This window comes from Panulirus ornatus, chromosome 17, assembly GCF_036320965.1.
Source record: "Panulirus ornatus isolate Po-2019 chromosome 17, ASM3632096v1, whole genome shotgun sequence".
Taxonomy (NCBI): domain Eukaryota; kingdom Metazoa; phylum Arthropoda; class Malacostraca; order Decapoda; family Palinuridae; genus Panulirus; species Panulirus ornatus.
This window is the reverse complement of record NC_092240.1, coordinates 24407605-24434313: the sequence shown is the minus strand read 5'-3', so window position 1 is coordinate 24434313 and position 26709 is coordinate 24407605. Positions and strand designations below refer to the sequence as shown.

Sequence of the window (26709 nt, the reverse complement as noted above, 5' to 3'; positions counted from 1 at the left end):
GAAGGTTATGAGCCAAGTGTTAGATAGATGGAAGGTTATGAGCCAAGTGCTAGATAGATGGAAGGTTATGAGCCAAGTGTTAGATAGATGGAAGGTTATGAGCCAAGTGTTAGATAGATGGAAGGTTATGAGCCAAGTGCTAGATAGATGAAAGGTTATGAGCCGTGTTAGATAGATGGAAGGTTATGAGCCAAGTGTTAGATAGATGGAAGGTTATGAGCCAAGTGTTAGATAGATGGAAGGTTATGAGCCAAGTGTTAGATAGATGGAAGGTTATGAGCCAAGTGTTAGATAGATGGAAGGTTATGAGCCAAGTGTTAGATAGATGGAAGGTTATGAGCCAAGTGTTAGATAGAGTGAAGGTTATGAGCCAAGTGTTAGACAGATGGAAGGTTATGAGCCAAGTGTTAGATAGAGTGAAGGTTATGAGCCAAGTGTTAGATAGATGGAAGGTTATGAGCCAAGTGTTAGATAGAGTGAAGGTTATGAGCCAAGTTTTAGATAGATGGAAGGTTATGAGCCAAGTGTTAGATAGATGGAAGGTTATGAGCCAAGTGTTAGATAGATGGAAGGTTATGAGCCAAGTGTAGGGGTAAACACATGGTCGACGTGGTGTTGTCAGTGGTTGTTCAGTGTAGGATTCGTTGACGTGCACACGGCCTGTGTGTACACTGGAGATATTGACGACGTGCACACGGCCTGTGTGTACACTGGAGATATTGACGACGTGCACACGGCCTGTGTGTACACTGGAGATATTGACGACGTGCACACGGCCTGTGTGTACACTGGAGATATTGACGACGTGCACACGGCCTGTGTGTACACTGGAGATATTGACGACGTGCGCACGGCCTGTGTGTACACTGGATATTGACGACGTGCACACGGCCTGTGTGTACACTGGAGATATGGACGACGTGCACACGGCCTGTGTGTACACTGGAGATATTGACGATGTGCACACGGCCTGTGTGTACACTGGAGATATTGACGACGTGCACACGGCCTGTGTGTACACTGGAGATATTGACGACGTGCACACGGCCTGTGTGTACACTGGATATTGACGACGTGCACACGGCCTGTGTGTACACTGGAGATATTGACGACGTGCACACGGCCTATGTGTACACTGAAGATATTGACGACGTGCACACGGCCTGTGTGTACACTGGAGATATTGACGACGTGCACACGGCCTGTGTGTACACTGGATATTGACATGGTTGAGGTGTCCGACACAGAATGCCTCAGATTCCGTGAGCACGACCCTTGTGTAGGATGGCCTGTGACACTGCAGAGGTCAGGCCTTCCTACTCAAGAGTCGTACCCAGATGCTCAAAGGGCCGTATACCGTCGTGCTCAAGGGTCGTATACCGTCGTGCTCAAGGGATCGTATACCGTCGTGCTCAAGGGTCGTACCCTATTGCTCAAAGGGTCGTACCGTCGTGCTCAAGGGTCGTATACCGTCGTGCTCAAGGGATCGTATACCGTCGTGCTCAAGGGTCGTACCCTGTTGCTCAAAGGGTCGTACCGTCGTGCTCAAAGGTCGTACCCCTATTGCTCAAAGGGTCGTACCGTCGTGCTCAAGGGGTCTGACTTGTGATGATGACCGGGAGGCCCAGGCCATGTCTGGTGATGATGACCCGGAGGCTGAGGTCATGACCTGGTGATGATGACCCGGAGGCTGAGGTCATGACCTGGTGATGATGACTCGGAGGCTGAGGTCATGACCTGGTGATGATGACCCAGAGACTGAGGTCATGAGAGGCAGTGGGGGGGGGGGGGGGTTGTTGGCTTGCAATGAGGTCATCCCTTTGGCTGGGTCAGTCGACCCACCCGCTCCTCAGGGTCGTAGAAGGGGTGGAGATGGTGGCCAGGCATGGCTAGGGGTCGGGTGTTGGTAACACTGATGCGAATCACAGGAACTTGATTCCCACACACATCTTCCCTCACCTTCTCACGCCTCGCCTCCTCCCTCGCTCTGCCCCGCTCCAGTCATTCACCCACCCACACACACACATGTATATAATATAGTCATATTTCTCATTCACACCGTGCCACGTATACCACCATTGATACAACACGTGATATATATATATATATATATATATATATATATATATATATATATATATATATATATATATATATATATATATATTTTTTTTTTTTTTTTTTTTTTTTTATTATTATACTTTGTCGCTGTCTCCCGCGTTTGCGAGGTAGCGCAAGGAAACAGACGAAAGAAATGGCCCAACCCCCCCCATACACATGTACATACACACGTCCACACACGCAAATATACATACCTACACAGCTTTCCATGGTTTACCCCGGACGCTTCACATGCCTTGATTCAATCCACTGACAGCACGTCAACCCCTGTATACCACATCGCTCCAATTCACTCTATTCCTTGCCCTCCTTTCACCCTCCTGCATGTTCAGGCCCCGATCACACAAAATCCTTTTCACTCCATCTTTCCACCTCCAATTTGGTCTCCCTCTTCTCCTCGTTCCCTCCACCTCCGACACATATATCCTCTTGGTCAATCTTTCCTCACTCATTCTCTCCATGTGCCCAAACCATTTCAAAACACCCTCTTCTGCTGTCTCAACCACGCTCTTTTTATTTCCACACATCTCTCTTACCCTTACGTTACTTACTCGATCAAACCACCTCACACCACACATTGTCCTCAAACATCTCATTTCCAGCACATCCATCCTCCTGCGCACAACTCTATCCATAGCCCACGCCTCGCAACCATACAACATTGTTGGAACCACTATTCCTTCAAACATACCCATTTTTGCTTTCCGGGATAATGTTCTCGACTTCCACACATTTTTCAAGGCTCCCAAAATTTTCGCCCCCTCCCCCACCCTATGATCCACTTCCGCTTCCATGGTTCCATCCGCTGACAAATCCACTCCCAGATATCTAAAACACTTCACTTCCTCCAGTTTTTCTCCATTCAAACTCACCTCCCAATTGACTTGACCCTCAACCCTACTGTACCTAATAACCTTGCTCTTATTCACATTTACTCTTAACTTTCTTCTTCCACATACTTTACCAAACTCCGTCACCAGCTTCTGCAGTTTCTCACATGAATCCGCCATCAGCGCTGTATCATCAGCGAACAACAACTGACTCACTTCCCAAGCTCTCTCATCCCCAACAGACTTCATACTTGCCCCTCTTTCCAAGACTCTTGCATTTACCTCCCTAACATGCGGAAGATGAAAGCCGGCAAGGCAGCAGGTTTGGATGGTATTGCAGTGGAATTTATTAAAAAAGGGGGTGACTGTATTGTTGACTGGTTGGTAAGGTTATTTAATGTATGTATGACTCATGGTGAGGTGCCTGAGGATTGGCGGAATGCTTGCATAGTGCCATTGTACAAAGGCAAAGGGGATAAGAGTGAGTGCTCAAATTACAGAGGTATAAGTTTGTTGAGTATTCCTGGTAAATTATATGGGAGGGTATTGATTGAGAGGGTGAAGGCATGTACAGAGCATCAGATTGGGGAAGAGCAGTGTGGTTTCAGAAGTGGTAGAGGATGTGTGGATCAGGTGTTTGCTTTGAAGAATGTATGTGAGAAATACTTAGAAAAGCAAATGGATTTGTATGTAGCATTTATGGATCTGGAGAAGGCATATGATAGAGTTGATAGAGATGCTCTGTGGAAGGTATTAAGAATATATGGTGTGGGAGGAAAGTTGTTAGAAGCAGTGAAAAGTTTTTATCGAGGATGTAAGGCATGTGTACGTGTAGGAAGAGAGGAAAGTGATTGGTTCTCAGTGAATGTAGGTTTGCGGCAGGGGTGTGTGATGTCTCCATGGTTGTTTAATTTGTTTATGGATGGGGTTGTTAGGGAGGTAAATGCAAGAGTCCTGGAAAGAGGGGCAAGTATGAAGTCTGTTGGGGATGAGAGAGCTTGGGAAGTGAGTCAGTTGTTGTTCGCTGATGATACAGCGCTGGTGGCGGATTCATGTGAGAAACTGCAGAAGCTGGTGACGGAGTTTGGTAAAGTGTGTGGAAGAAGAAAGTTAAGAGTAAATGTCAATAAGAGCAAGGTTATTAGGTACAGTAGGGTTGAGGGTCAAGTCAATTGGGAGGTGAGTTTGAATGGTGAGAGGCTGGAGGAAGTGAAGTGTTTTAGATATCTGGGAGTGGATCTGTCAGCGGATGGAACCATGGAAGCGGAAGTGGATCATAGGGTGGGGGAGGGGGCGAAAATTTTGGGAGCCTTGAAAAATGTGTGGAAGTCGAGAACATTATCCCGGAAAGCAAAAATGGGTATGTTTGAAGGAATAGTAGTTCCAACAATGTTGTATGGTTGCGAGGCGTGGGCTATGGATAGAGTTGTGCGTAGGAGGATGGATGTGCTGGAAATGAGATGTTTGAGGACAATGTGTGGTGTGAGGTGGTTTGATCGAGTAAGTAACGTAAGGGTAAGAGAGATGTGTGGAAATAAAAAGAGCGTGGTTGAGAGAGCAGAAGAGGGTGTTTTGAAGTGGTTTGGGCACATGGAGAGAATGAGTGAGGAAAGATTGACCAAGAGGATATATGTGTCGGAGGTGGAGGGAACGAGGAGAAGAGGGAGACCAAATTGGAGGTGGAAAGATGGAGTGAAAAGGATTTTGTGTGATCGGGGCCTGAACATGCAGGAGGGTGAAAGGAGGGCAAGGAATAGAGTGAACTGGAGCGATGTGGTATACAGGGGTTGACGTGCTGTCAGTGGATTGAATCAAGGCATGTGAAGCGTCTGGGGTAAACCATGGAAAGCTGTGTAGGTATGTATATTTGCGTGTGTGGACGTGTGTATGTACATGTGTATGGGGGGGGTTGGGCCATTTTTTTTTCGTCTGTTTCCTTGCGCTACCTCGCAAACGCGGGAGACAGCGACAAAGTATAAAAAAAAAAAAAAAAAAAAATATATATATATATATATATATATATATATATATATATATATATATATATATATATATATATATATATATATATGTATATATATATATATATATATATATATATATATATATATATATATATATATATATATATATATATATATATATCTTTCTTTTCTTTCTTTTACACTATTCGCCATTTCCCGCGTTAGCGAGGTAGCGTTAAGAACAGAGGACTGGGTCTTTAAGGGAATATCTTCACCTGGCCCCCTTCTCTGTTCCTTCTTTTGGAAAATTAAAAAAACGATGAGAGGGAAGGATTTCCAGCCCCCCGCTCCCTTCCCTTTTAGTCGCCTTCTACGACACGCAGGGAATACGTGGGAAGTATTCTTTCTCCCCTATCCCCTATATATATATATATATATATATATATATATATATATATATATATATATATATATATATATATATATATATATGTTTAAAGTCCACCAAGGTATATGTCTGGCCTCACTCCTGGCTGTGTACATGTACTCCCCACATAAGCCACAGTTGCCGTACAAAATTAAGAATTGAAAATTAAAAAAATGATCATTTAATTTTTGTGTGTTACTTCAACTGTTTTGTCTAATGTTAACAGCTCGATTTTTAAGATGATTTTTGACGATAGTAAAGGTTGTGTGTGTGTGTGTGTGTGTGTGTGTGTGTGTCGCCACTCAGGTACCCGTGTGACAGAGCGTAGCCTGGTGCTGGGGAAGCAACTGGTGGTCTAGTATACCACATACCCCACCCTCCAGAGTATACACCACATACCCCACCCTCCAGAGTATACACCACATACCCCACCCTCCAGAGTATACACCACATACCCCACCCTCCAGAGTATACACCACATACCCCACCCTCCAGAGTATACACCACATACCCCACCCTCCAGAGTATACACCACATACCCCACCCTCCAGAGTATACACCACATACCCCAGCCTCCAGAGTATACACCACATACCCCACCCTCCAGAGTATACACCACATACTCCACCCTCCAAAGTGTACACCACATACCCCACCCTCCAGAGTATACACCACATACCCCACCCTCCAGAGTATACACAACATACCCCACCCTCCAGAGTATACACCACATACCCCACCCTCCAGAGTATACACCACATACCCCACCCTCCAGAGTATGCACCACATACCCCATCCTCCAGAGTATACACCACATACCCCACCCTCCAGAGTATACACCACATACCCCACCCTCCAGAGTATACACCACATACCCCACCCTCCAGAGTATACACCACATACCCCACCCTCCAGAGTATACCACACATACCCCACCCTCCAAAGTATACCACACATACCCCACCCTCCAAAGTATACCACACATACCCCACCCTCCAAAGTATACCACACATACCCCACCCTCCAAAGTATACCACACATACCCCACCCTCCAAAGTATACCACACATACCCCACCCTCCAAAGTATACCTCACATACCCCACCCTCCAAAGTATACCACACATACCCCACCCTCCAAAGTATACCACACATACCCCACCCTCCAAAGTATACCACACATACCCCACCCTCCAAAGTATACCACACATACCCCACCCTCCAAAGTATACCACACATACCCCACCCTCCAAAGTATACCACACATACCCCACCCTCCAAAGTATACCACACATACCCCACCCTCCAAAGTATACCACACATACCCCACCCTCCAAAGTATACCACACATACCCCACCCTCCAAAGTATACCACACATACCCCACCCTCCAAAGTATACCACACATACCCCACCCTCCAAAGTATACCACACATACCCCACCCTCCAAAGTATACCACACATACCCCACCCTTCAAAGTATACCACACATACCCCACCCTCCAAAGTATACCACACATACCCCACCCTCCAAAGTATACCACACATACCCCACCCTCCAAAGTATACCACACATACCCCACCCTCCAAAGTATACCACACATACCCCACCCTCCAAAGTATACCACACATACCCACCCTCCAGAGTATACACCACATACCCCACCCTCCAAAGTATACCACACATACCCCACCCTCCAGAGTATACACCACATACCCCACCCTCCAAAGTATACCACACATACCCCACCCTCCAAAGTATACCACACATACCCCACCCTCCAAAGTATACCACACATACCCCACCCTCCAAAGTATACCACACATACCCCACCCTCCAAAGTATACCACACATACCCCACCCTCCAAAGTATACCACACATACCCCACCCTCCAGCCTCGGTCGTTCGTGTACAGATAACTCGTGTTTCCTGCGTGTTGATTAGCCTGCCAGTGTGACAGAGGCTCGGCGGACATCCATCTCCCTGCCTCCCTCTGTGTACTGTTATGTTGTGGAAAGCTTGGGTGGTGCGTGAAGTGGGTGTGGAAGGCGTGGGCCGTGTCACTATTGATCCCTAGCGTGCGTTCACAGACCTGTGGAGTTCGGTACGCGCCACCTGTGGACACGCCCCCTTCTTCACCCACTCCACCCAACATTCTTACAGGAGAGCATTACTTGCTTTAGGCCAGTGCGTGTGTGTGTGTGTGTGTGTGTGTGTGTGTGTTGCATGATAATGGGCGGGTCGTGTATGGGGTTATAATGAGTAGGTTGTGTGTGTGGCATTATATTAATATATTCTCCGGCTAACAGTGTCTAGGTTGAGGTCATAGTGGGTCTTAACCCCTCGTCCATGACGGCACGACCCTTGGCGTGACCTTTTGACCTGACACTCAGGGGTCAGGTCAAAGGTCACAGCTTCATCCCTAAGGGGGACATTTCATGTCAGGGTCAGCGGGTTAAGCCAAAGGTGGGTGGAGAGAGAGAGAGAGAGAGAGAGAGAGAGAGAGAGAGAGAGAGAGAGAGTCGTATTTCGACTCGTCCTTCACGATCAGTAAGCCTGACGACCTGGGGTGTGGTCGTTACCGTAATTATGGGTCATTGATCGTCAAGGATCGCCGGAAGCAATTTGCATCAAGTGTTGATAATTAAGCCACGCGCATTTGGGCTGGTAGTAAAATGACTGCTTCAGAGGCATTGAATATACTGCACACACACACACACACACACACACACACACTACATATATATATGCTCCCAACTTACATTGATAAAGAATACTTCCCACGTATTCCCTGCGTGTTGTATAGGCCAACTAAAAGGGGAGGGAGCGGGGGAAGGGGACTGGAAATCCTCCCCTCTCGCTTTTAATTTTCCACAAGAAGGAACAGAGAAGGGGGCCAAGTGAGGATTTTTTTTCCTCCTAAGGCTCAGTCATCTGTTCTTGACGCAACCTCGCTAGTGCGGGAATGGCGCATATATTATATATATATATATATATATATATATATATACTTAGAAAAGCAAATGGATTTGTATGTAGCATTTATGGATCTGGAGATGGTATATGATAGAGTTGATAGAGATGCTCTGTGGAAGATATTAAGAGTATATGGTGTGGAAGGCAAGTTGTTAGAAGCAGTGAAAAGTTTTTATCGAGGATGTAAGGCATGTGTACGTGTAGGAAGAGAGGAAAGTGGTTGGTTCTCAGTGAATGTCGGTTTGCGGCAGGGTTGCATGATGTCTTCATGGTTGTTTCATTTGTTTATGGATGGGGTTGTTAGGGAGGTGAATGCAAGAGTTTTGGAGAGAGGGGCAAGTATGCAGTCTGTTGTGGATGAGAGAGCTTGGGAAGTGAGTCAGATGTTGTTCGCTGATGAAACATCGATGGTGGCTGATGCGGGTGAGAAACTGCAGAAGCTGGTGACTGAGTTTGGTAAAATGTGTGAAAGAAGAAAGCTGAGAGTAAATGTGAATAAGAGCAAGGTTATTAGGTACAGTAGTGTTGAGGGACAAGTCAATTGGGAGGTAAATTTGAATGGCTGTAGACTTGCCTGACGTAATTCTTGTGACAGAGGAAAGCAGATTCTGTGGGTGTGATCAGACGCAAAGGAATGACTCAGTTATAGTTACCTTTCACGTGGATTCATCTAGCCAGGAGGTACTCGGGCAGGCTAAGAAACTTAGTCGAGGTGACATTCAGTGAGAAGTTCATCAGAAGGTTAGAGCGAGGCAAGAGAGGCAAAAAAACTAAAGTCCTTGAGTCAGAAGTCAGAGGGCTGGAAACGGGAGACACCAAACAAGGCAAGAGGGAACAGAGCAGCCCCACTGTTACCGCATTGAGGGAAGGAATGTCGGGTATGGGTGATGTCAGACTGAAAGTAATGTTTGCAGATGGTCATAGGTAGGAAAGAGCTGTAATTTATGGATCGTGTGAGGGACATTTCATCTCATATTGTTGGAGTTGTGGAAACAAAGCTGATCAACGACATATGATTTCAGCTGTTCTGTCCAGAAGGGACATGACACAGTGGTATGAATAACTATAGATAAGAAGTGCGTAGTGATGTTGATATATAATCTTTGAAAGAATTTTGATAATCCAGACCCATGTTCATTGATACAGTCGTATAAAACATGATAGTACATAGTGCGTTAATGCGTTTATCATAGATGTTCCAGCTCTGATAACGGGGAAATTTTCAGTCATAAAGAGATAGACAGAAAGAACTTGGATTCTTATGGTGACAGAGAGTCATAGAGATACAAGTCTTTGAAATGTATACAGGAAAATTTTCTGTATCGGCATGTCAGTGAACACAGTAGGATAAGAGGGACTCATGCACCATTATCATCAAATCTTGTCATTACACTTAGTTGGAGGGATATAAAAAATATAGTATGAGATATACCAATTGATAAAGAAAGATCGTGCTAAATGAGGAGGTGAAGGTTGCAGACATGAAACAAGAGTTAAAGGGGAGATGATAAATAAAAAAAGTTGTGGAAACTACACAAAGCTCTCTAATTTCTCTGGTAACATGAGTTGGGAAGTGGATTTAATTTGCCAGGAACCAGGGCTTTTGTGGTGAAAGGTTCTGTGAAATGTACGTTGGAATAAGAAAACTGACACCTCTAGCTAGCCCCAAATACGAAAGGAAAGGTAGGACAAAATAGTTCACTATGAGATATTAGCAAACAAATGCCCTTCGATCTGCACCCTGACGAAGATACAGCTGGGCTAAAAAGCAAATGCCCTTCGAGATGTGCTCTGACAAAGGTATAGGTGGAGCTCCACCCAGCCAGTTCTTGTATCATATAGAAGAGCAAGGAACGAGTACAGCTGGATAGGAAAAGTGGAACAAAGAAATTTTTAAGAGAATATTGTGTACGAGGCAGGAGAAAGTTCAGAGGCTTCCACGAATTCATCTGGCGTCACTGTGTAATTAAAGAGCTGCTAATTAGACTGAGAGATTCAAAAGAAAAATTTGGACATAATGATGGAAGGATATGCGAGGAACTGAATGACAAGTTCAAGAGCGTTTCTCTGGTGGAAGATGATGCAGTGAGCATTGATATATCAGGGGAAGACATTCACATAATCCTAATGAGTCTTGACCCATATAAGGCTCACGGTCCAGACGAAATCTTAATATATATGCTGGATATGTGTGCAGGTACACATGATAAATTTCATCCGATACTGTTCAGGATGTCGCTGAAGAAAGGCAGAGTGACAAGGGAATGGAAGAGGTTAAACGTCGTACCTGTCTCTAAGAAAGGAGACTGAGAAGAAGCGCTGAACTACAAGCCCTTCTCCCTGTAAAGTGTGGTGTGTAAGGTACTGCAAAAAAGATAATCAAAAAGCGGATGGATGACTTCCCGCAGAGAAAGGAGGTTCATGTTTAACGAACCACCTGAGAATTCTACGCGAGAGTAAGTTCTCATAGTTAAAGAGAAGGCCAAGTGGACTGTTTGTATCTGGACGGCCATGAAAGTATTTGACTGTACCGCATGAGAGGCTGTATTACCTGGTAGGAATAAGCAGGAGACTCCTTCTGTGGATAGAAGACTATCTTGGTGGAAAGGAGCGAAGGACTCATGTCAGAGGAGCCTTTTCGAAATGTGTTGAGGTCACCACTGAAGTGCACAAGGGTTGTTTTCTGGGACCATTAGTCTTCTTGATGTCAGCAGATGACTTGCTTATATGTATGTACTCCTACCAGAATGTGTTTGCAGATGATGCAAAGGTCACGAGGGATGTGGAAAGCGAGGAGGACTGCATCAACATGCAAGTGGACCTAGACAGACTCCAAACCTTGTCTGATCCATGGTGGATGAAAATCAAAACAAGTAATTGTACAGTAATGAGGATGGGTCAGAGTGGAAAAAAGGCCTCAGTATGAATTTTGTGTTTGAGGAAATGCTGCAGGAATGTGTATGTGAGAGATCCTTGGGAGTTATCAATGTCACTAACGTGTCACTAGAGTCTCATTAAAAGAACAGTAAAGGAAACAAACTGTTGGTGGCAAATATTAGAATAGAGTTTGAAGATACGGATAAGGATACGTTCATCAAGCCGTTCTTATACTATTTAAAAACAAAACTGTATTGTGCTTCTCACCGCACCCAAAGAAGCACAAAGAGTTGATAGAGAAGGTCCAGAGGAGGGCAACAATGATGGTACCAGAATTGAGAAAGCTGAGTTACAGGGAAAAGTTAGAGACCTCAGATTGGCCAACCATGGAAGAGAGAAGAGTTAGGGGTAACCTGGTCATAAAGTTTAACTCGGTAGATGATGTAGACAATGATTAGATTTTTGAAAGATGTAGAGATGGAGGAAGCGGAGAACATAACATGGAATTAAAGGTGCTTGAGAGGAAGCATGTGAAATACATTTATAGTGTAAGAATTATGGATGAATGGAAGAATTACAATATAGTAGATGCGGACAGCATACATAAGTTTGAAAAGTTGTATGGTGATGTACATGGTTCAAGAAATGGGTTCCCACAAGTACAGTACAGATTGGTAAGTACACACACACACACACACACACACACACACACACACACACACACATATATATATATATATATATATATATATATATATATATATATATATATATATATATATATATATATATATATATATGTATATATATATATAAACTGTAAAAGTTTCCTTTTTAGATGTATATCATAACCGAATGTTTGCCGACCTGGAGTACTATTTGAAAGTAAGAGAGAGAGAGAGACAGACAGAGAGACAGAGTTCGTCCTTCGTACTAAAGACTGGCGAACCTGATGCTTGGCACACGTACGTCCCTGTACTGTGTGTGGGCGTTCACTGGTGGCACTCACCATCTGGAGGGCATTAAGCCAGACAGATCTACAGCTGTCTGTGTCGTAGGTGATGTTCAGAGCTGTTATACGTCGTACACCACTGTGTTCATATAATTCCCCTTCCATAATTCAGTTTAGTATATGCGCTTATTTCTCATTACTGCTAATTGTGATGCAGTTCGTTGAGAGAGTCCATTAAGGTGAGGGAAGGAAGGAAAAAAAGTTGAAGACTTATGATGATAATTATCGTGACTCGTTGTGTGGGGGACATTTGGTATATGTGGCGCGGGGCGCTGCCATCCTTGTACTACACCATCCTTGTAACACACAGGTCGTACACACAATGTACAGTGTCTGTACGGACTGTGCAATCACCCAGTGTGATGTCTGGACACCCGGCGTACAGTTAACGACCCAGATTATCATGACGTTCGACCTTGGCTTGCTTGCGTCCACTGGTTACGTTTGATGGAAGTGATGACGAACGTGCTAATGACAGAGAATGTTGGGGTACGAATTGAAAGACCTGTATGATATGTGGAAGGTTACAAGCTGTTGGAGTGGGTGTTGTAGGAGCCAGTGTTGTAGAAGCTGTTGAAGTCAGTGTTGTTGGAGCTAGTGTTGTAGAAGCTGTTAGAGCCAGTGTTGTAGAAGCTGTAGGAGCCAGTGTTGTAGAAGCTGTAGGAGCCAGTGTTGTAGAAGCTGTAGGAGCCAGTTTTGTAGAAGCTGTTAGAGTCAGTGTTGTAGAAGCTGTTGGAGTCAGTGTTGTAGAAGCTGTAGCAGCCAGTGTTGTAGAAGCTGTTGGAGTCAGTGCTGTAGAAGCTGTTAGAGCCAGTGTTGTAGAAGCTGTAGGAGCCAGTGTTGTAGAAGCTGTAGGAGCCAGTGTTGTAGAAGCTGTTGGAGTCAGTGTTGTAGAAGCTGTTGGAGTCAGTGTTGTAGAAGCTGTTAGAGCCAGTGTTGTAGAAGCTGTAGCAGCCAGTGTTGTAGAAGCTGTTAGAGCCAGTGTTGTAGAAGCTGTTAGAGCCAGTGTTGTAGAAGCTGTAGGAGCCAGTGTTGTAGAAGCTGTAGGAGCCAGTGTTGTAGAAGCTGTAGGAGCCAGTGTTGTAGAAGCTGTTGGAGTCAGTGTTGTAGAAGATGTTGGAGTCAGTGTTGTAGAAGCTGTAGCAGCCAGTGTTGTAGAAGCTGTTGGAGTCAGTGTTGTAGAAGCTGTGGGAGTCAGTGTTGTAAAAGTTGTTAGAGTCAGTGTTGTAGAAACTGTAGCAGCCAGTGTTGTAGAAGCTGTTGGAGTCGGTGTTGTAGAAGCTTTAGGAGTCAGTGTTATAGAAGCTGTAGGAGCCAGTGTTGTAGAAGCTATAGGAGCCAGTGTTGTAGAAGCTGTAGCAGCCAGTGTTGTAGAAGCTGTTGGAGTCGGTGTTGTAGAAGCTTTAGGAGTCAGTGTTATAAAAGCTGTAGGAGCCAGTGTTGTAGAAGCTGTAGGAGCCAGTGTTGTAGAAGCTGTGTGAACCAATGTTGTAGAAGCTGTGTGAACCAGTGTTGTAGAAACTGTAGGAGCCAGTGTTGTAGAAGCTGTAGGAGCCAGTGTTGTAGAAGCTGTATGAACCAGTGTTGTAGAAGCTGTAGGAGCCAGTGTTGTAGAAGCTGTAGGAGTCAGTGTTGTAGAAGCTGTAGGAGCCAGTGTTGTAGAAGCTGTATGAACCAGTGTTGTATAAGCTGTATGAGCCAGTGTTGTAGAAGCTGTAGGAGCCAGTGTTGTGGAAGAGCAGGAGCCAGTGTTGTAGAAGTGCAGGAGCCAGTGTTGTAGAAGCTGTAGGAGCCAGTGTTGTAGAAGCTGTAGGAGCCAGTGTTGTAGAAGTGCAGGAGCACGGCAGGGTTCACGTGCCCCTGGTCTGGTGGCTGGCCTGCATGGGTGTGTGCATGCACGGTGGAGAGCACCAGCCATGTTAACAGGCCCATTGTCAGCCAGTATATTACTGTGTTTCCCTGGCCTCACTCCTGGCACTCAAGTCCTTCCTCCTTTCATGAGCGGCCCTCCTGCCCCAGCACACCCCGTCCCTTTCACTGCTGGACTCTCCTCCCTGCCCACTCTGACTCACTGTCTCCAGCAGTGTCTCCGTCTTCTGTTCACAGTCATCACTTGCTGCGCCCTGGTCGCCAGCCGCCAAGACCCGCTACACCAGTCACTACGTAGTGTCACAAATGTATATCCCTCAGCACTCGCTGCTGCTGCTCTATTGGTTTCTCCATCCGTTGGCTTCTTCATCCGTTGGCTTCTTCATCCGTTGACTTCTTCATCCGTTGACTTCTTCATCCATTGGCTTCTTCATCCGTTGACTTCTTCATCCGTTGACTTCTTCATCCATTGACTTCTTCATCCGTTGACTTCATCCACTGGCTTCTTCATCCGTTGACTTCTTCATCCGTTGGCTTCTTCATCCATTGGCTTCTTCATCCGTTGACTTCTTCATCCATTGGCTTCTTCATCCATTGACTTCTTCATCCGTTGACTTTTTCATCCATTGGCTTCTTCATCCGTTGACTTCATCCATTGGCTTCTTCATCCGTTGACTTCTTCATCCGTTGGCTTCTTCATCCATTGACTTCATCCATTGGCTTCTTCATCCGTTGGCTTCTTCATCCATTGACTTCTTCATCCGTTGACTTCTTCATCCGTTAGCCTCTTTCGTTGACTTCTTCATCCGTTGACTTCTCCATCTGTTAGTTTCTTCCGTTGACTTCTTCATCCGTTGACTCCTTCAACCAGTTTTGTGTGGATCCACAGTTCCTTTCCCTTTACCTGCCTCCCACCTCCCCTGGCTCCCTCCCTAGTTCTGTTACTGCTCCCTCCTCCACCACCACCCACGCCCGCCCTCGTCCTGCACTGTATACCTCTACTATTCTCATGCTTTCGCTCAGCTTTTGTGTTCTTTAATTACTTTTCTTTTCTGTCTGTTTTGTGATTTTTCCCATGGCCACGAGCCGACCTGCTGGCGAGCGTTGGTGTGCTCCCTGCCTGCCTCCACTCCTCGTGTGTATTCTGAAGTATGGACGACTTGGGAAGTCTTGTGCCGTGGGTGTGTAAATATCCGCCGTGCTCCCAGGCTTGTTGTGTTCCTCCCGCGCTTGTTTTGTTGACTTGTTCCCCAGGCTGGTGAAGGTGGCTCTTCTGTTTGCTTGGTGAGCTTTCCTCTTGCTAGTCAGCCTGTAGCAGCTTGTAACTTTACATCTCAAGTTCATTTTCTTTCATCTGCTTGTTAACCCTGTCTTTTGCCCGTTTGTCCACGTCTTGTCTGCTTGTTGCTTGCATTTCCCTCATGCCTGCTGGTCCGCTACCTTCTAAACCTAGCGACACGCCGTTCCTCTAGCCCGCTCGTCCAACACTTCCCCATAATTATCAATCCAGCCCTTCCCCAGCCTGCTGATCTGAACCCCCCCAGCCTACGGCTCAAACCCCTCCCCCTCTCCATGTTCTATGGCCGTCTGGCAGGAGAAGCAGAGGAGTTGTGGTGCTCCTCCTTCCCTGCTGGCGAGACAGCGTCGTATGCTTAACATTACCATACCGTAGAATGATACCCTTGTATCTGGCCCCCTTGATCAACGCCCGTGTTACCAGAATTATACCACATTTAAGGACGTCAGTTCCGTCCGTCAGATATTCCAAGGAATAGGAAGCCCAGAGTGAGACGCAGGTAGACTAGTGTGAGAGATGGTCAGCATGTTGTCGACCGTCTCCAGAAATTGGAGGAAGCGTGAGCCGAGCGTACAACTGTACCGGAGGCGGGCAGATGGCGGAGGAGTTCAAGCTATTCCCATTGGGCAGCTACCGTCATTCGTCTCCCTGCTGGGATGTCAGAGACGATAGGTTGGTCCGAGAGATCAGAGATGTAGCCGTGTACACCGTAGTCCTCTACACACGTTGAGTAGATGGTTGAACGGTAGCAGTCCTTGTGATGATGCATCAAGACGACGCGACGCGCTCGTTGCACTGTTTCGTAGCGAAGTTGGTTGTACTGCCATGCGATCTTTTCAGTCTGATTGCCCTAGGCGAGAGAAGTATTCTCTTATCTATTTCTGTTTTCCTGTTAGGTTACTAAAGCAACATACGGTGAAACACGCTTTCTAAATCCAGTGAACATCTTAGGACCGCCTCTGGTCACCACAGCCTAGCGTAAACTTCATCTACGCTCCAACGTCTTCTGTATCTAATGTTCCTCCTCCTCCTCCTCTGTGTTGTCTTCCTGTACCCTGCATATGTTCCACACTCTCCTGACCTCTCCTCCTCCTGTACTAGTACCCACATCTCTGGTATCAGGGGTCTGCAGCTAACACTTCAACTGCCACATGCGGTTATCATGCACATACTTCAAGGGCTTAAATGCAAATCTGTATGATGCATTCAGATAAATAGGACAAAAATGAAATAAACGAGCTAGGACAGTATGAGGCTCTTAAAAAAAAAAAGACGCATAAAACTTTTTTCAAAACTGAATAAGTTTTAATGAATAAGGGTCAGTGTAAAAAGCAGGGGACATTTATTATTAAATCGTAGTCGTTCAAAATCATTCGCCTTCCTCTCAGGGTCTTTCCCTATCTCGCATAACTCTCTTTCATGTCTCCTGTTTAACCAAATCAAACTTAGTCACGTGACACATTCAGCACGTCGCCCTTCGGATGAAACCTCGCCTTACATAATCATCCCGACTCAGTTCTTCAGTCCACCAAGTTGTTCCTGTCTGTCTACAGTACCTACTGAGACAGCCACAGATCTGTTAACTTCACTTGTGCTGTCTGGCCAGTGTACCTAATTTCATAGCTTAACTTCAACGTGGAAGTTAAGTTAACCACTTCCATTGCCACACTTCTCTAACTTTATCATCCTTGAATTTTTATTCTAATTGTTAGTTTCACTCTCTCTGTAGTAACAGGTTAACCAGTTGACTATCTGCAGCAACAGGTTAACCAACAGACCATCAACAGTAACTGGTTAACCAATAGACTATCTGCAGCAACAGGTTAACCAACAGACTATCAACAGTAACTGGTTAACCAATAGACTCTGCAGCAACAGGTTAACCAACAGACTATCAACAGTAACTGGTTAACCAACAGACTATCAACAGTAACTGGTTAACCAACAAACTGTCAACAGTAACTGGTTAACCAACAGACTATCAGCAGTAACTGGTTAACCAACAGACTATCAACAGTAACTGGTTAACCAACATACTATCAGCAGTAACTGGTTAACCAACAGACTATCAACAGTAACTGGTTAACCAACAAACTGTGAACAGTACTGGTTAACCACCAGACTATCAACAGTAACTGGTTAACCAACAGACTATCAACAGTAACTGGTTAACCAACAAACTGTCAACAGTACTGGTTAACCAACATACTATCAGCAGTAACTGGTTAACCAACAGACTATCAACAGTAACTGGTTAACCAACAAACTGTCAACAGTACTGGTTAACCACCAGACTATCAACAGTAACTGGTTAACCAACAGACTCTCTCTGTAGCAACAAGTTAACCTACATATTAAGTGTCGCATTATCTTGTCGTGTCGTATGTAATCCTCTTATGATCTTGGCGTTATACACACTACCTGGTATATTCTATCCTGGTAATTTGACTGAGGCAGTGATTATACCTGATTATACCACTGCTCAGAAGGAACGGGGACGAGAATTACTGTGAGAATTATAGAGGAATGAATGTGGTGGCATACTTGACGATATGGTATATGATACGACACTAGCTAGTGACGGTTGAGACAGTGACAATGTGATTGATGGTGTTAGAAAATGGGCGAGTTCCTTATTGGGAAAGAATACGCTAGGTCACCTTTTTTGCACGTAAATGAATAGTGCAGAAAGTAATAAAGAGGAAACTGCGTATTTTACATTTTTTCTTCTTTTTGTAAACGGCTTGTGACATAGATCAGAGTTCTATATGGAGAGATGTGACCCCCATGGGATATACGTAGAACTTGCTAATTCTGTTGAGGGATCTTGTGATGGGAGTAGCGCTTGTGTGCGAGGTCTTGGTGGTGCGCACTACGGTGTGGTTTGGTTAGATGTGGGAGTGTCTCACGGTTGTGTGATGTCACCGTTGTTCCTTGTGTGTGTGTGTGTTTTTTTATGGATGTTGCATTATGAGTGAAGCAGATTGGATTTGCTATGATTGTTGTTCATCCTAACGAAAGCGAATGGAGGTTGTTGCTACACATGTATGCGAATGATGCAGACGATGAATTAGAACGTTGGGCAAGCTTGGATAACGTCTGTGGGAAGATGGTGAAAGTAAGAGTTAAGTACACTTTTTTTTCCAGAGATACATCCATAAAGTTACATCATTATATTGGAGAATGATTAGTGATAAATCAGTCAGCATCTGTGAGTGATGGTCAGTAAGGTGTAGTCGGAAAGACGAAGTTGAGAAAGGAGTTACGGAAGGGAGATTAATGTGTGTTCAGAGCTCTGGCGCACTGGAAGAACTTAGTGTTCGTCCCAGCTTGTATGATGTGTGGCTTTATTAAGATCTTGGTTATCCTTGATCATGATAGGTAAGACACACAACATTAGAGATGGATAGCTCGTAGTGTAGTTGAGTAAAGTGAGTAAAGTTGAAAGTATGAGTAGGATGTGAGGTGTGGTGAGGCTTTTGTTAGGATAAAGGCCAAGTTGAAAACCCCATGCGGTCGTGCACCCGTATAGGACGCTTGTGAGAGGATGGATAGTGAAGGTATATCAGAAATGATGGTACGCGAAAAAGAGTGGAAGACATATTTTTTTTTTTCTCCTTATGACTCTATGTAGGTGTTTGAGATGATATCAGTGGAATTATGTATACATGACCATTTACAATCGGGATAACATTGGAGTCTGTATCACTTGAACAAATCTGTTGCTGATAAGTAAAAAGATTAGGAAGGCCCTTTTTGTTAGTTTGTAAGCACTATTTTTACACTGGTACAGTGGACGTGTTGTTAAGTATGTGTGAGTAGTGTCCCGGCTGGCTATATATACCTAACCCAAACTCGTGTACACAGGAACCAAGATCATAACAGACATGGCACTACGTCCTTAATGACAGGTGTTATTCCTCAGACACTGTAACTTATGCAAAGGATTTGACGTAGAAAACAAATTCCGTCTTAATTTGAATAATGTGATCGCTGTGAAATCGTATAGTTAACTGTTTATAGCAAGAAGTGCAGTTGATGGTTTTATGATTGGCTTGTTATAAAGGCCAGCAGACATGATGACTGGTGGTGGGGTCAGGGAGATGATGTAGAGGGAAGACGAGGTGTCGGGAGGGAGAGGCGCGATGGTGGGAAGCTGGTGTTAAGGTAAGTTATTATTATCCTTCACACCTGTCCCCCCGGGCCCTATAAACATCCTTCTCTCCAGGCCTCTTATATACACGTGACTGCCTCGACCCCTTAACACGTCTCTCTCTTCAGGCCCCTACACGCATGTCTCTCCAGGACCCTTTTCAAATCTTTTCCCTCTGACCTCCTACACTTAGTATCTCTACAGAGCTCTCTCGCTTTGCTCTTTATAAATTTCCTTCTCAGCCTGCTACACACGTCTCCCCAGGCCTGCTACACACGTCTCCCCAGGCCTGCTACACACGTCTCCCCAGACCTGCTACACACGTCTCCCCAGGCCTGCTACACACGTCTCCCCAGGCCTGCTACACACGTCTCCCCAGACCTGCTACACGTCTCCCCAGGCCTGCTACACACGTCTCCCCAGGCCTGCTACACACGTCTCCCCAGGCCTGCTACACGTCTCCCCAGGCCTGCTACACACGTCTCCCCAGGCCTACTACACACGTCTCCCCAGGCCTGCTACACACGTCTCCCCAGGCCTGCTACACACGTCTCCCCAGGCCTGCTACACACGTCCTCCCAGGCCTGCTACACACGTCTCCCCAGGCCTGCTACACACGTCTCCCCAGGCCTGCTACACACGTCTCCCCAGGCCTGCTACATACGTCTCCCCAGGCCTGCTACACACGTCTCCCCAGGCCTGCTACACACGTCCTCCCAGGCCTGCTACACACGTCTCCCCAGGCCTGCTACACGTCTCCCCAGGCCTGCTACACACGTCCTCCCAGGCCTGCTACACACGTCTCCCCAGGCCTGCTACACACGTCTCCCCAGGCCTGCTACACACGTCTCCCCAGGCCTGCTACATACGTCTCCCCAGGCCTGCTACACACGTCTCCCCAGGCCTGCTACACACGTCCTCCCAGGCCTGCTACACACGTCTCCCCAGGCCTGCTACACACGTCTCCCCAGGCCTGCTACACACGTCCTCCCAGGCCTGCTACACACGTCTCCCCAGGCCTGCTACACACGTCTCCCCAGGCCTGCTACACACGTCTCCCCTGGCTCCAAACATACCTGTCTCTAGGCTGTCCTGCCCCAGTGCCACTACCCCTCCCTCCCTCAGCTCCCCACAGCACCTGCCACTCTGCTGGTGTCCTCGTCGACACGACGCCTACCCCTGCCTGAGCACCCAGTACTTGACCCTCTCTGCTCTCAGTACTGTCAGCCATCACGCGTCGCCTGTCTCGCGGGACCAAGTCCCCTGGGTTACTTGCGCACCACGACACAGGAAGGTGAGTGGGTTGTGGTGCAGGAAGCGTGACTCCCCGGCCTGTTGGGGGGCAGATCGTTGAGAGGGCGTGTTCCTCTTGAGTTGCCCCTCGGCCCCACACATCAAAGGCACCACTTAATTTGGCGCGTGCCTAAGCTGGGGCGGCGGGGGGGGCCGGTGTGGCGTGAGACATGAAGGGCTAGAGGCCGCCCGCAGGTGGGAGCCGTGCTGGGGGGTGCGACACACAGCCCTGTCTCTGCCTCCTTCTCCTCCTCCTCCTGCCTCACTTGGGGAAGATGGCCCACTTATCTCCTCTAGGATTTCCCTGTTCCAGGGTGCGTCAGCTGTAGCAGCATCTGGAATTTCCAGCGGCCTGGAAGGGGATATGGGTAATCAGAATTGAACCCAGTGCGTGTGAGTTAATACTGCCAGAAGGGAATTTGGTTGGAGGTGTTATAATGAGCTGGTGATGATAGTGTGAGGCGGTCACAAGGAAGGAGAACGTCCCTATGGCTTACCATGGGCCACTTCCTCTTGAGTTTCCTTCAGGATATTGGATTTCCATCCTTTCCTGAAGCCGCTCCAGATTTATCATACTTGAAGTAGAATTGCATTTTGTTCTGTTTTCGCTTTTATCCTTCACCAGTTCGGGTGGATCGTAATGTGCACGTAACTTCTCTTTTAGTAAGCAAGAATTTGCTATTTGTCTACGTATAAGTTTATAGGAGTTTACATGGAATTCAGAAGATGTATATAACTTAGATGGAATTCAGTAGATGTATATAACTTAGATTGAATTCAGTAGATGTATATAACTTTAATGGAATTCACTATATGTATATAACTTAAATGGAATTAAGTAGATGTATATAACAAATGGAATTCAGTAGATGTATATAACAAATGGAATTAAGTAGATGCATATAACTTAAATGGAATTCAGTAGATGTATATAACTTAAATGGAATTCACTAGATGTATATAACTGAGCTGTGAATGATGATAATCCTCTTCTCTCCGGCATCAGTTTCAACTTGAACCCATGAATGTATTCACATTGTTCCTCTGGAAAGGGCATGGTCGCCAGGAGTCTGGTAGACTGAAGGAGGACATGGCTGCCAGGGGTCTGGTAGACTGAGGAAGGGCATAGCCGCTAGGGTTCTGGTAGACTGAGGAAGGGCATGACAGCTTGGGGTCTGGTAGAATGAGGAAGGGCATGACCGATAGGGGTCTGGTAGACTGAGAGAGGACATGGCCGCCAGGGGTTTAGTAGACTGAGGTAGGACATGGTCGTCAGGAGTTTGGTAGACTGAAGAAGGGCATGGTCGCCAGGTGTCTGGTAGAGTACGATGGCTTCCTGGTGGAAAATGTTGGGGAAGTAGCGTCTGGGTCGGGCTGGTCGAGTGGTGTGCACCTAGGTAGTGAGGAGGGAACACCTGGCTGGCTGGCTGTGAGGATCGATCCTGGCACAAGGAAGGCTTGGTATGTGTCCCACCTGTGTCCTCTAGCCATGTAGTCCACCCGTATGGTTCACCTTACTGGTCCACCCATATGGTTCACCTGCATGGTTCACCTGGCTGGTCCAACCGCACGGTTCACCTGGCTGGCTGGTCGACCCGTATGGTTCACCTGGCTGGTCCACCCGGCTGGTCCACCCGTATGGTTCACTTAGCTGGTCCACCCATATTGTTCACCTGCATGGTTCACCTGGCTGGTCCACCCGCACGGTTCACCTGGCTGGCTGGTCCACCCGTATGGTTCACCCGGCTGGTCCACCCGTATGGTTCACCCGGCTGATCCAGATGTATGGGTTTACCTAGGTAGTCCAACCATATGGTCCATACTTGTGGTTCATACATGTGTGGTCTAGCCATTTGGTTCAGTTGTGTGATTGAGTGGTGGCCGCTGGTGTGGTGTCCAGCATTAAACAGGTATGAACCAGTCGACCTTGGATTTAGAAAGTATAGTCTTGTATGATGCCTGGGAATATCCTTTCATTCTCACAAACGCTGAATGACGCGACTGAAAGAAAAAAATGAATTGAAAAACTTTGTTTTTAGGCTTAAGCTAAATTAATGCCTCTTTATGCCTGTATGAAACTGAATATGATGTTGACACCTTATGGTACTATCTCGCCTACATGTGCTCAGGATCGAACCCGGGATCATCTGATTAATTACCAGATGTTCCTGGGTTCGAACCCTCTCACGTGTGGGTGAAATTGTCCATATATATTTCATGTTACAGTGCATGTTTTAGATTTTCCCTTGTGACACATTGTATTATATTTCAACCCTAGGAAATGTATGACCATTTTGTTTACACTTAACTGATTGAAGAACTTTTTTTTTTTTTTCAAATGATAAACGAAAACGAAAAATGACGTTTCTGTGATAAATTCTTCAGCAGCGCCACCTATTTCGCAAGACTTGTGGCAACGGACGAGATCTATTGTTTCAGGGTTATAAGTGTTGGAATTGTCCCGTTGTCTTTACGGTTGGCCTGAGCCGTTAACACCAGATCTCGTAGATCACCTTGTCTAGGATGGAGAGTTGTGACCAGGTGTCCTCCTAGTGTATTCAGAAACACAGGGCATCAGTCGAGAGCAAATTGGAATAATAGCTTGTCTTTGTGCGTGTTTCAAGCAACTATAGATGTTAATACTATTCCTCACTTGATTTGGTTTAGTATTGAATTTAGGAAAATTGATTAACAATTTCAGGGAAGGATTTTGATCGATGCATTCAGGTTGAAAGTGATTGTTCAGATTGTTATTGGTGGGTTTTGCGGTACAATATTCGCGGCTGTTGGTCAGGGCACGTCTTCTTTACTATTAGTCGGGCGCCATGGGTCACATTCACAACATTTTCATTAATTTTATTTAGACTTGAGCTAGAGAGCAGTGGTTTAAAGTTAGCGTAGAGCAGGACTTCATGACATTATTTGCCCTAGCTTTCATCTGTACGAACGTACAGTGTATTACTGACAGATTCCTCCATCCTGTTGGAAATAGCTTTGGCTTGTGTAAGGTCACACTTTAGTTTCTATTTATGACGAAGGCTCCAGTCACGAACAAAAGTCCACATCAAGGCTGGGCCGTAATTGAAATATAGAGAGAATTATGAAACAAAAAGAAAAGACAAGGGAAAGTATTTACGAATTTGGAGGAAGTGAAAAACCTGTCTTTAGAAATGAGCCAGGTCATAATTATTGGGAAAGACATGAGAGGATAGAGAGTTCCAAAGCTTTGACGTGTAGGGAAAGACGCAGATATCAAAACGGCCCACCCCTCAGTTGCCGATGGCCACACAAGTAATCATGTGACGAAGTTTGGCTGACTTACAAGTATACGTTAAAATAGTACATTTCTGTAAGGGTTTCTCCGACTTCATAGGCTCTTACTTGGTTTGGCCAGTATTAAAGTTTATTTGCTGTAATTATATTCCAATATTATTCCTAGTCTGCCTAGAACCCCAGTATATCACCTACACAGCCAAGTCGACACACTAATAAGACACGATGACCTACCTCATTTAGAGACAAAACTTCGTAAGTTTTTTCTGAATGCTTGCCGGGAACACTCACCAAATGCTTCGTAATTGGGACTTTGTGGACGTTGATCCTCGAGCTTGTTCTTACATTGTTCGAATAGTTCGTAATTGGTGCAGTTTCCTAGTGGAAGTGAGCGGATGTCGCAACATTTGATATCAAATTCTCCCTTCTGGCTTGTCGCGCATTTAACAGTAATCTTTGAAATTGAAACTCTCTTGTGATCAGGACGGGTAGAGCTGCAGGGGCTTATGCAAACCGGCTTTCCAAATTTGTTTTCTGGTGTTACTGTTTCAGAACAAGAAGAATAGGTCAGTTGATTTTCCTTTGTTAATCATATAATGCCACTTCATTTGTTACTGGAGTTGGTTCGTTAGCTTGCAGACGTGAGCGGTTTTGGTATAATGCGGTTCAGTCCCAAAGTTAGGACAAGGAATTCTGCATTTTGCCACTGTTGCCCGAACCAGTAGCTACAAATTTTGATCGAAGTATAGGGATTTTTTTTTCCCGATACAGACGAACCTTGAAGCAGTTCTGGTTTTGACTCCTTTTAAAGGTTAGATTTTTATGCAATGCAATCATGTTGACACCATAGTAACTAGTCAATTCGGTGGTGAGCATTTTGACACTTATGTGGATACATCCAAACCTCTATGACCAGGGGTTGAAGTTGCGGGAACGCAAAGTTTCTCCAATATGCCGATTTTGACAGAAAATGTCACTTGCTGAGTAATCTCAGTAATTTTTTCTTGTACCTGAACCTGAGTACGTAAGTGTTCGGTACACGAAACAAAATGCCTGAATTTTTGACATTTTCTTTATTCCTAAATCATAAACCATACAGTGGAACTGAAAAATTTCTATGAAAAGGACTTTAATAATTAAACACTAAAGCAAGAAGAGACCTGAGTGAATTGTGATAACTAACATTATCCAGGATGTTGATGTCGCCCAGACAAGGGAGGTAAGTGTGGCTTCTCGACTGTTGTAGTCAGACTTATTTCATGCATGAAAACCAGTATCTCATGATTTTCTGTCTTGTAGTAGTAGTAGTTTATCAATTATTTACAGTGCGTGACTTAGGAAGATGACGGAAGATAGGAACCCCATGGAAAGCTATTCCAAGGGGCAGCCCACAGTCGTGGAGTAGTATTGTCAAGACGACTTATGGGTGTTGTAATAATGACATATTTCGCAATGGGAGATGATGAAAAAGGCGAGGAAAAAGTGTTTTCATTGGATAGTTAAGATGGAAAATTGAATACTGCTGTGGTAAATGGTCTTATATCCCCCATCCCCAGCAGACGTGGACTGAACATATATGCACCGAATTGACCCAACAAGCACTCATACATCTGTTCACAGCATAATGTGAAACACCATTCCACCAGACACTTCAAACATTTACTCGTCTCACAAGACTCCTCATGCCTAAACTGCAGCTTCAGTTCTAAAGACACCGGACATTTCGTTCTAAATTATCCTACACTCGCCTCATGCAGATTATACCACACATACCATCACCACTCACCATGACCTAGTTCCTTCCCATGGGAAGCTGGCAATCCGATGAGCACTGCGGTTTCTGGGCAATAAAGGTAAAGGTTGTACGATATATGGTTTCCGGTTAAATAACCTGAAATTAATTACCTGAAGGGAATACACAAAAAAATACGCTTTTTAAGGTAAGGGAATGGAACCCATGACCTGTCATGAAAAATTGAACAACGTGGACTGAGAACGCTGCATGTTTAATAAAGTAAGTTCAGCAAATAGAGTGAATCAAAGAAAACATCATTTAAGAACTTCATACTGTTCAAAAACATGATATTTAGACATACTATTCAAAAACATAATATTTAGATTTTAAGGCATCTGTGTGAAATGTGTAAAAAAAAAAAAAAAAAAAAAGAATCAAACAAAAACATTCGGGGCACCAGAAGATTCTGAGATCACATGCTTGTAAGTATTAAAATTTTAAAGTTATACGACTGCTAAAATGACTTGAAATTGTTCTGGATGATTAAAAGATGGATAATAATACAGTGCTTGTGTGGCAACAGAACTTAACAGCATAGTGAAACAATTAGATCATGGCCAGGCCAACAAAGCTTGTAACTCGAATTCTGGAAATTTACTTTTCTTTTATTTATCGTGAAGATTCCTTCCCATCTACTTGATAAAATATGGGACACAAATATTGTACTAAGGTGAAGTAATTGGTTCAGAATTCAGTGACACCGTAAACAATAGGAATTTACGTAAAAGATTCATTTAGTTTTGTCTTCCCGAGTTACCGAAGTGTATCACTATCTTCTAACCCCTTATCTATGTTAATGAAGAACACAAAGCAAGTAGAAAGC

General features: G+C 45.2%; 1 protein-coding gene across 8 annotated transcripts in view; it reads left to right on the top strand.

The window, feature by feature from the left end:
* Window positions 1–26709, top strand: part of LOC139754641 (transmembrane ascorbate-dependent reductase CYB561-like) — a 316316-nt gene that overhangs the window by 230893 nt on the left and 58714 nt on the right. The window contains exon 2 of one of the 8 annotated variants that reach the window (XM_071672154.1): window positions 25191–25310. The exons of 6 other annotated variants lie outside the window; for them this stretch is intronic. In XM_071672154.1, the coding sequence (XP_071528255.1) occupies window positions 25285–25310 (26 nt within the window). In that variant the 5' untranslated portion in view covers window positions 25191–25284. Of the gene's footprint in view, window positions 1–25190; window positions 25311–26275; window positions 26309–26709 lie in introns of those variants that run through there. One more of the 8 variants, XM_071672158.1, reaches the window with a different exon arrangement.